At 40.0% G+C, this 11,313-nt stretch overlaps 1 protein-coding gene across 1 annotated transcript; it reads left to right on the top strand.

Annotated features, from left to right (window-relative positions):
* The first annotated feature begins 6,419 nt into the window (after positions 1-6,419).
* LOC130737835 (30S ribosomal protein S21, chloroplastic-like) lies at positions 6,420-8,092 on the top strand. The gene is made up of 2 exons (XM_057589688.1): positions 6,420-6,977; positions 7,783-8,092. Exons 1-2 carry the CDS (start codon positions 6,544-6,546, stop codon positions 7,895-7,897), a joined length of 549 nt encoding a protein of 182 aa, XP_057445671.1. The 5' UTR covers positions 6,420-6,543; the 3' UTR covers positions 7,898-8,092.
* Positions 8,093-11,313: the final 3,221 nt, after the last annotated feature.

Below are 11,313 nucleotides of genomic sequence, written 5' to 3'. Positions count from 1 at the left end.
CTAAGGTAAGGGTAACTCAGTATAGAAGTGTCTTTGAGTCTTGCATGCTTTTAACGCACTGCATGCGTTTGAGATGAAGGTGTTTCATTTGATTGACAATTAATTGAAATATTGGCTTGCTATGTTGTATACTTGCTTATTTGGAATGCTTTCTGAGATTTGTGCCAAATGTTTTCTGAAGCTAAGGCCGTTGTTAAATAATAGAGGCACGCATCTCCGTTTTCTGGGGCTTCGGCCATTGCTTATTGTTGAAATTATGAATAACATGTGGTTATTCTGAGTTGATTATTGGTTTGGAAATTTTCGTTGACTGACTTGGCATATAGGGAAAGTGGCAATGAGGTGGGTGTGGTCCCACGTGATTGTCCCGTCTTTCGAGGCGTTATAAATTGGCAATGAGGTGGGTGTGGTCCCACGGGATTGTTCCATCTTTCGAGATGTTCTAAAGTGGCGATGAGGTGGGTGTGGTCCCACGCGATTGTCCCGTCCATAGTGACGCTAAGTGGCAATGAGGTGGGTGTGGTCCCGCGTGATTGTCCCGTCTTGAGAGACGATACTGATCGATCCATATTGGTAGTAGCATATAGTCGCATTATAGGACACTAACGTTCGATGATATTGATGTTTGGTTTTGATGTTATGTTGTTCAATGAATTGTCATTTAAACTTGATATAAGTCGTTAGTTTAATTATCATGTTATGTAATTAAACCTGAATAACATGTTTTCTCTTTTATACGTGGTAATTGCATGGAGTTAACCCTTTCTGTTTGCTACTTGTTGTTTGAGCGCTTAACGCTATTAGGCGGTGAAGAGCCTTCTGGCGATGCTTAGCCATGTACGAGATGGAAGAGAGATAGTAAGCGGCAGAGTAGAGATGGAAGAAGTTGTTTAGTTTTCTCTTAGTAGGTTACGCTTTGAGTCTTCTTCATATTCTGAAACTCCATTACCAAAACCTTACTTTTGCCATTTGTCTAAGTGTGTGTACTTATTTTGAACCGTGTTCATGATATTGTGAATTTCCCTATGACTATGTATATTATTATGTTGGGTACAGGTTTAATTTTGAGGGTTATGGTATGTTTACAAACCTATAGTGGAAGTATCTTATCAAACAAGTGACAGATGTATTCGCTTTAGCGATGAAGCGTTTAGTTCTTTTCCAAAAAAATTACTCTTGTATTTTGGGATTGCTAAATGTCCTTAGACTTGTCAGGTTACTAATGTGATTCCTCAGTTGAGAAATTGGGGCGTTACATTTGTGGTATCAGAGCATTGGTTGAGATAACCAGAGCTCTTTGGGTAGACTTGTTTGCTTAAGATGTTTTGAACTCCGAGATCGATTGATCGGGTGTCAATCGAAGGAGGAGTGAGTTGAATGCTTGCTGTAATGTGCTTGTGTTTGAAGGTTGTTCGTTAGTGAAGAACCTGATATTTATAGTAACTATGTAGTCGATAAGAATCTATATATAGAAATATATACTATAAACCCTCTTGTTGTCCTGACCAAGGTATCTATTGTGAATTTGAACTGCTCATGACTTGATGAGATGCAAGGTCAGAATAACATGTATTAGGTAGAGAACGTTGTAGCTAACTTGACCTGCTTACCCCTCTAGGGATTGGATGTGATCATAGGCATGGATTGACTGTCCCACAACCATGTTCTTCTTGATTGCACCAATAAGGTAGTTATCTTCCCCGATACTAGACTCGCCGAGTTCTTGAACTCGTACTTTTCAAAGCTTTCTTTGAGAAAAAGGGCTTTGAGTTCTCTTTTGGCTACATCTGTGGTGGAGACTAAGGAGAATGGGGTGCAAGGAGTTGTCATCGTGCAAGACTTCGAAGATATATTTCCCGAGGATGTACATGGAATACCCCCATTCGGAGACGTAGAATTCACTATCGATGTGGTCCCTGTAACATCCCGATCTGACGACTTGCCTCATGCTAACAACACGAGTCTTTTTAGCGCGCTTTGTCCTCACTTACGCGCTTCCCGGGAAAACTTCCCAGGAGGTCACCCATCCCAATATTGCTCCAAGGCAAGCACACTTAACCATGGAGTTTTTATGAGTTGGGCTCCCGAAAAGAAGTTGCAACTTGTTGTTATGAGTAATACCAATCAAATCTTTTATGCCCTCCTCAACTGTATAGTCCATCCCTATACAGTCTCGGAATACCTCTTGTTCGGGTGTGAGATCGGTTCATTCATGTGCCCCTTCGCCTAGAAGCCTTCCAGGAGCCGCTCCTTGTTCGTGCCTCATTGCACCGGCGATCACTCCCCGCCCTCGTCGGCCCCGGGCGTCACAGGCCCACCAACTTCCGCTTGGTTCGTCCCCGAACGACACCGTACTAGGAGAGGTCGGCTCTGATACCATTTGTAACATCCCGATCTGACGACTGGCCTCACGGTAATAACACAAGTCTTTTCAGGGCGCTTTATCCTCACTCGCGCACTTCCCGAGAAAACTTCCCAGGAGATCACCCATCCCAATATTACTCCAATGCTAGCACACTTAACCATGGAGTTCTTATGAGTTGGGCTCCTGAAAAGAAGATGCATCTTGTTGTTATGAGTAGTAGCAATCAAATCTTTTATGCCCTACTCAACTGTATAGTCCATCCCTATACAGTCTCGGAATACCTCTTGTTCGGGTGTGAGATCGGTTCATTCATGTGCCCCTTCGCCTAGAAGCCTGCCGGGAGCCGCTCCTTGTCCGTGGCTCACTGCACCGGCGATCACTCCCCGCCCTCGTCGGCCCAGGGCGTCACAGTCCCAGGCACTGGACCTATATCGATTTCACCTAATCGTATGGCACCGGCTGAATTGACTGAGCTGAAGAGTCAACTCGAGGATTTAACCAAGAAGGGGTTTATTCGACCTAGTGTTCCTCCATGGGGAGCGCCCGTACTGTTGGTAAAGAAGAAAGACGGACGATCGCGACTCTGCATCGATTATCGACAGTTGAACAAGGTCACGATAAAGAATCGATATCCGTTGCCAAGGATTGACGACTTAATGGATCAGTTGAGGGGTGATGTTGTTTTCTCGAAGATTGACTTGAGGTCGGGATATCAACAAATAAGAGTCAAAGATGAGGACATTCAAAAGACCGCGTTTAGGACACACTATGGACACTACGAGTACTTGGTGATGCATTTGGAACCAACTGCTACCATAGCCTCATAACAGGCCGAGCAGGTCATACGAGGCTTTTGTCCTTTGCTGGAATTTTTTTTGGACGCCCACGTCGATAGGGTTGCAAAACAGGGGCCGTCGCTGACCGTCCCTCCTCACCCAAAGAACCAGCCTCCTCCATCGTTTTAACCTTGTTATAGGTCTATGCCAGTCGGTCTTAAAAATGTAGGTGTGACTTACCAGCGGCTGATGGACAATGTTTTTGGCTCACATATAGGAAGAAACATTAAGATTTACGTGGATGACATGGCGGTAAAATCCACGTCAGAATATGCCCATCTGGTGGACTTGAAGGAAGTTTTCCAGGAAATTCGTGGAAAGAATATGAAGCTCAACCCGGAGAAATGCGCATTTGGTGTACAAAGTCACAAATTTTTGGGCCTTATGTTGACTAACCGAGGAATTGAAGCTAACCCGAATAAATGTCAATCCATCATGGACATGCGTAGCCCAACCTCTGTGAAGGAAGTCCAATAGTTGGCGGGGAGAGTAGCGGTTCTGGCTAGGTTCTTGTCAAGATCTACCGATAAGGCAAGACCTTTTTTCAACCTCCTTAAAAAGGTAAAACGATTTGAGTGGACTGAAGAATGTGAGCAGGCTTTCCAAGCACTCAAAGAATACCGAACATCACCACCCGTCCTTGAAAAACCAACACAAGGTAAGCCTTTGCACTTATACCTTTCAGCTACTGACTATTCTGTTAGTGCCGCATTAGTACAGGAGAAGGAGAAAATTCAAGCACATATTTACTTCGTAAGCCGAGGCAAGATACCAAAAGATAGAGAATGTGGTTTTAGCTTTGTTGACAACAGGAAGAAAGCTGAGGCCTTACTTTCAAAGCCATCAGATTGTGGTCAAAACAGATCAACCTATCAAACAGGTCCTCCAAAAGCTCGACATAGCCAGAAGAATGGTTTCGTGGTTGGTTGAGATGTCAGAGTATGGAATCCATTACGAGCTCCGGGGAGCCATCAAAGCTCAATTTTTTCCGACTTCATAGTGGAGTTAACTCCTGAGGTGGGAGGTCAGTCGCTGAATTTTTTATGGGTGTTGTCAATTGATGGGTCCTCTAACCTCAAGGGTACTGGGGTTGGAATCATCTTAGAAGGACCCAATAACATATTGATCGAGTAGTCCCTCAGGTTCGAGTTCAAGGCTAGCAACAATCAAACAGAATATGAAGCTCTCATTGCTGGAATATCTCTGGCAACCAAGATGGGTGCGGCTGACCTCCTCATCAGGAGTGATGCACCATTGGTGGTCAACCAAGTTTTAGGCACATACCAGGCTAAGGATGAGCAACTTGCATGCTACTTGCAGCTCTTCTCCATGATGGTGGGCACATTTACCAAGCTTAAGATAGAGCATGTCCCTAGGGAGCAAAATGGGAGGGCTGATCTGGTTGCTAAACTGGCTAGCACCAAACGGCCAGGGAACAATCGATTTGTTATCTAAGAAACTATCAAACGACCAAAACAGAGAAGAATCTTTGCAATAGAGGAGGTTGGAGAGGACTAGAGGCAACCCATTATCGATTAATTAGAGCAAGGAATAGAGCCAGAGGACAAACTCGAGGCCACGAGGCTGCGAAGAATGACCAGTCAGTATGCCTTGTTATCCGGTCGATTATTCAGACGAGGTACGTCAATGCCTTTACTTAGATGTTTTATGACAGGACAGACTGTGCAGGTGATGTAAAAAGTTCACAAGGGAGTCTGTGGGTCACACATTGGGGGCATGGTAGTTAGTATCGCAAGTATCCCATGCATGTATCGATTTGTGTTCGTATCGCCGCGTATCGCTGGTATCGCACATGTATCACCAGTATCGTTTCTAGGATTTGAAGATGAACGTTTTTGAGATTTTTCAGGTTTGGGTTGGATGTGTGGTGTTTTGGTTTTGGATTATATGGTTTGGTGGTTGGAGTGGAGTGGTGTGGTGATCTCGATGTTGAAGGTTTGAAGATGAAGATCAAGATGAATGATGAAGGACTTGGAGTATTTGGAGGAGAAAAATGGGGGCGGCGTGAGATGATTATTAATTGGAGTGGAGTTGTGTGGTGTTCTTGATGCATTCATGTGGTTATTAATTGGGGCTGAGATAATTAGTTAGGGATTTGTAGGTGATGCCAATATGGTGCATATGGATTATGGAATCCATTTGTTGCAGGTGATGCCAACATGAAGATTATGATTATATGTTTAATTTATTTTTAGATTATGAATTTATTTAGGTTTAATAATTATTAAACTTATTTTTTGAAATTAAATATTTGTTGAAGGTTTAATAATTAGTGCTAAAATTAGTTAATTAGGGCTTAATTAGGGATAATAGTGATTTCCTCTTAATCATAACATGTAGCATTACTTTGTATTTAAATAAAAGCCACGTGGAAAAGGTGACAGTGAAAAAATTAAGTCACATCAACGGCAGACACACTTTGTCCTTAATTGGATTAAAAAAAAATTAGGTACTCAATTTGTTGCGAAAGTTTTACAAGGACTAGGGTTTATTCCCTTTACAATTTCAGGGACCAAAAGAGTATTTATGCCTTATTTGGAATCCTAAATTTCACTTTACTGCTGTTCGGGACCACCAGTAATTACCTTTTGAGCGCCATAAACTCTTTTATATTAGAAATAATTATTTTTAAACACAAAAAGTAATATCCTTATCCTCTCCTCTCTATCTCTCTTCTCTTTTTATCATACCAATCACCTACTAAATCTAGTCTATTTCTCACCTATTTCTTTCTACTAAACTTATATTTTCTCCACTCTCTCTTCTCTATTTATCTCTTCTCTACCAAACAAAGCAGTAGTGTGCTTTGAGACAGCTTGTTTGCATGTCTATGAAGCTTACATAAATCTATTGGAAGGGTCGCCTTATTTTCTCTCATCCTTTACTAATTTTTCATTTTTCTTTTGTTAAGCGTTCTGGTAATTTTGTGGCTGATCAATTGATCACGAACTCTTTTCATTTTCCAAATTCTATTTGGGTTGTAGATGTTCCTCACGAGCGTGATTTTCTAATTCAAACTCATGTAATTGCTTTCATGCCTAGTTGATTTTTGGTTGAATGAAAGCCACTTTAAAAAAATAAAAAAAGAACCAATTTAAATTAAACTCTATATTTCACGGACTGAAAATATATTTATCCAAAAACAGTATTCGAAATCCACGAGTTGCCCCGAGAGCTTGGCCTTAGCCATTTACCTTAGCTATCATTGGATGACACACTCGTGAAACAAAACGTAAGTTTCCATTGTCGTATCATTCATTGTCTAATTTCATTCAGATAACATACCCTGCGTTTTCGCCTCATCCAATCCAATTCAATTCAATGGCTGTCTCAACTTCTTCACTCCCCAACTTCCTCTCCTTCCTGTTACCCACAAAACAACCGTCACCACCGCCGCAACTGAACTTGCCTTCATCATCGCCGCTCCCTTCTCACACCCTCAAGATGATGAAACCCTCTCACAACTCAGCGTCTCCAACGACACCACGCCGCGACGGTCCTTCTTGTGACGAACTGTCTTCCGTGGTGTGCCCTTCCTTGGCGTACTCGAACACGTTATTCTTCCGATCCGCGTACAACGTCCAGGTGGTGGTCGGAGAGGAAGAGGGGGAGGAGAGGCTGCTCAACAGGTTCCGGCGAGAAGTGATGAAGGCCGGTGTCATTCAAGAGTGCAAGAGGAGAAGGTTCTTCGAGAACAAGCAGGACGAGAAGAAACGCAAGCACCGTGACGCTGCTAAACGTGCTAGTCGTGCAAGGTACCAAATTTTCTTCTTCTTGTTCTTCTTCCTTTTTTTATTAATAAAATTAGTAAGTAAATAAACTGGTTTGTTTCTGTTGGAGTTAATAATTTTTTGCATCAGTGATTCATGTTGGGTGGATTATGAGGCTTGTATGGAAATAAATTCTTAAAATTAGTGGGATCCTGAGTTAGGTACATATATTTATACCAAACATGTGTTAGTTTGGGACTTGGGTCTCTTAAAGCATGAGGTTCTGGATTATGTGAGAAGGTAATTGAGCTTTATGGTGTAGACTGTAGCGTGATCCATATAGCCGGCCTTACTTAGGCTTGTTGTTGTTGTTTTGGGGGGCGGTGTCCAGGAAATTTTGTATCTATGGTTAATGTAGCATTTGGGTGACAAGTGAAATTAGGGCAAAGCAAAACATATAAAAGTGGGCAAGGCATAATAGAGTTTCTGTTCAACTGCATTAAAGATTAAAAACACATATCGTACTGGATTGATTTGTACACATGAATACTACATAATGCGTACTGGATATGGGTAGTATTCAGTATGTATTCAACCCTAAATTTTGAGCATGCTTTAGAGGTTTGGGCGAATGTTGCTAACTTGTTGTTTTTCTATGTTTGTGTGGAGCTTTGTACTGTCTAATGTTTTCTGTAGCCCTTGGAATGGGTCAATGGAATTTCTACTTGGTGCCTCACTAGGTCAATCTAGTATTAGTTGGCAGCAAAGTTGGGCACGTTCTTCTGGTCTGGTTAAATATTTCCCATAAACAAAGATTATTTGATACTTGTCTGCCTTACATCATTTTCAGGCGCCCTTTCACTAAATTTTCAGCACAGAACAAGCAGGATGTCCCAACAACAACCAAGAAGGTAAAAGACGACGATAACTGGGACCTTCCTGAAGGAGACTTATTGACCAATTGATTCTCCCTAAGCTCTGTAGGTTTTCTTCACATTCTACAGTGAGAGGTTTTTTCCAGCTTGTAAGTTCAGTTATGTAAAATGACTTGGTACATTTTCTATATGTTTAATAATGTGATGTAATTTGTTTTTATTTTTTGTATATTAAACTTTGTTTCGACATTGGTTCTTTGAAATCTAGCATCAACCAGTTTTCTCCCTCTTGCATCAATTTAGGTTTCATTGTGTAATTCACCAGACATGCAAGAGTTACTGAGTTGATATGAAAAAGAAGAGTTATTACATTATAGGAACATCAAACATGTCTTCCACTTTGAACAGTGAAATAATTCTTGGTAGAATAATACATGCTAAAATAAGATGGTAATCTGTTCATAATTTAAGTTGTTATCTTGAAGGCAGTGTATGTTTGAAATAATAGAAGTATATTGAAATTTCCCTTTGTTTCAAGTATATTCCTATACCTGTTAGTGTGAATTCTATTTTCTTGCTATTAATGAGATAAAAAAATCAAGTCCAAGAAATATTGCCCATATGCATTTCCTTTCCCTTTTATCCTCTGTTATCTACCGTGTTTTTATTTTCATGCTTTGGTTCTTCATCCCTTTGAGCTAGATCTTTGAAGTTACGGAGACACACTTAACTTGTATGTACTATCATTCAGCGCTTGTTAGTCTGATCAATGGTCTATTGTCCTATGATGTTGGTGAAATTCTTGATCACATTGGAACTACACATTCTTAATTGTGAAGTTAGACACAGGGTATCTAGATTACCCATTACCGTACTACGGATCATTACGAAGCAATTTGGCTGTTTTGTAGAGCTAACAACCAATAGTTCCAACTGATTTGTAGTCGTAATCAAGGGAAGAAAATTTGAAACAACCAGCAGCAGTAGTTCTGAAGTCTTAGACATACCCTCCCAAATTATTTGAAAGTAGATTTTGGCATGTTTAGAGGTTTCATAATTTTTACTAACAGTATAGTAAAGAACAATGGTCCAAACTAAACATTGCGATGCTATTGTTTAACGCGTGAGCTGACTCATCACTACAAAGCAGCAATTCAAATTCTTGAATTTCACTGGGCAGCCGGCTGAGCTTTGCTTTAGAAATCTTGATAATAGTTGCATGCATGGTATAATGAAACACATGCATCCTCATGCAGATGACAGAACCACCTTATTGTATGTTTTGATGGAGGCCTGTGGACAAAAAGAGAAGAGTTGTTCACTAATGTAATGATTTTTTATAATGTATTACTATGAATGTTAATGTGTTAATGTTTTTGTTTGTGCATTATATAGCTTTTTTAATTCGAAATTGAAAAGCTTATCTAATCTTTTCCCCCAAAAGCCTTTATTTGAACATACCAATAATAAGTTATATATGCCACTTGGCATCAATTGTCGCACCTTGTTTCCTCAACTCGTGTTTGATGTTTAAAACCGGAATGATTAGAATTTTTTTTTTTACATCGGAAAGAAATTGCGCCCGCCAGGATTCGATCCCTGGACCTCCCTCTACCCAACTCATATGTCCCCCAGCTCCTACCACTTGAGCTATCCTACGGGGATGGAATAATTAGATCTTGTTCTCTTGATTTCTTTTAGGATTTTATTTTAGTAAAGTCAAGATATATTTATTACAACTCAGTAATTCATATGAGGCATAGTTCTGAAAACCAAACTGGACCGGCCGGCGGCCAGTTTGACCAGATTGCAAACCCAAACAAAGCCACTTGTAACGCAGTTGTAACATTGGCTAGAAGTGAGCCGGGGCATGTGTAGTCATGCAATACGGGAGCTGGACATTGGTGTGGTTCTTAGATGTAAACTCCCCGTAAATTGTTTGTTCTGGTTGTGGTTCAATAGCAAAGTTTAGGGATACAAATATGGATGGAAACTACCCCGAAGAGTCATAAAGTTACAATGAGGTTAACTGGTGATTTTCAGCAACAGATTTAGGACATGCAATTGCAAGAGCAAGCTTATGTGAGAAAGGAAGATTCGATTTGTGAAAGAATAGACAAATTTTCTAGGTTTATGATTACGATTTGTGTACCAAGAGACAAAAAATTGAGAAGGATGATTTTGGAAGAAGCTCATGAGTATTTTGAGTGTTCACCTAGGTGCCACGAAAATGTATCAGAAATTTTGTATGATGTTCTGGTGGTCTGAAATGAAAAAGGATGTGTTAAGATTTGTGCTTTCGTGCTTGACTTGTTAGATGGCAAAAGTAGACCACTAGAAACCTTCTGGTAATTTGCAACCCTCTAAAATCCTAGAGCAGAAATGAGATTGTGTAACCATGGATTTTGTGTCTAGACTACCAAGGACCCCAAAGGGTCATGATGTTATTTGGGTTATTGTGGATATATTAGCTATGTTTGCTCCACTTATTGGAAAAGTTAGCCTAATTGTATATTAACAAAATAATAAGGTTACACAAGATTTTGATGAGTATTGTGTCGCATCATGATCCTAGGTTTACTTATGAGGTTTTTGGGTAAGTCTTCATAAAGTTTTACTAAAATTTGTTTTAGTTCCGTTTATCACCCCTAACATATGGTCTGTCTAAGAAGACCATTCAAACCATAAATTAGCCACTCTAGTTTGAGTTTAATTTTGATGCACCGACGGTGTAAAGTCTTTTTACACCGTCAATCAATCAGATTTCAAGGATGTGTGAAAATCTCTCTTTTTATTTAATTTCATTAATTGACATGACACATCCTTGAAATTTGATTGGTTGACGGTGTAAAAAAACTTTACACCGTCGGTGCATCAGACTTTTTCTCCTCTACTTTTAGTTAATTTATCTTCTGCATATGTCATTCCTGAATTCATCTATTCATTTCTTTCTTTCTAGTGTAGCCTTTTTTAGTTAATTATCTTTTGTTCATATGTAATTCCTAAATTCATCTATTCATTCCTTTATTTTTATTTCAATTGTAGCTTTTGTTAAGTTCAAACGCTAGATGAGTAATAACAATTTTCAAGAGCATAAGTGTTATGCTTAAGCTTCACAATTAAAGTCAAAGCAACGAGGGCATGCGATACTGAAGGTATGAAAAACGATAGAAGGGCGGGGGGGTTTGAATAGCGTTTTAAATCTAAAACTCGATCCACTTGAGATTTAAACAAATCTCTTCAACCACCAAAGATAAAAGTGCTAAGATAAGAGTTAAGAAAAGCACACAATGATTTTATCCTGGTTCATTTGATAAATCTCTCAAGCTAATCCAGTCCACCTGTTAAGGTGATTTCTTCCTTCTTAGAATGAAGGCAATCCACTAATCAGAGTTTGTTACAACTGCACTTGCTACCTGCAAAGTGACTAACAATACACTGACTTAGCTATCACTAAGATTCACTCTCTTAGTCTTCTCAAGGATCCGACCAACCTTGGTCTCCTA

This window comes from Lotus japonicus, chromosome 2, assembly GCF_012489685.1.
Source record: "Lotus japonicus ecotype B-129 chromosome 2, LjGifu_v1.2".
NCBI classification, from domain to species: Eukaryota; Viridiplantae; Streptophyta; class Magnoliopsida; order Fabales; family Fabaceae; genus Lotus; species Lotus japonicus.
The sequence above is the reverse complement of the archived record's forward strand: the minus strand, read 5'-3'. Positions and strand labels throughout refer to the sequence as shown.

Excerpts from the sequence above, each read along its gene's own strand:
- LOC130737835 (XM_057589688.1), top strand. The coding sequence starts at position 6,544 with ATGGCTGTCTCAACTTCTTCACTCCCCAACTTCCTCTCCTTCCTGTTA. Across the intron at positions 6,978-7,782 it reads AAACGTGCTAGTCGTGCAAG|GCGCCCTTTCACTAAATTTT; the intron begins GTACCAAATTTT and ends CATCATTTTCAG.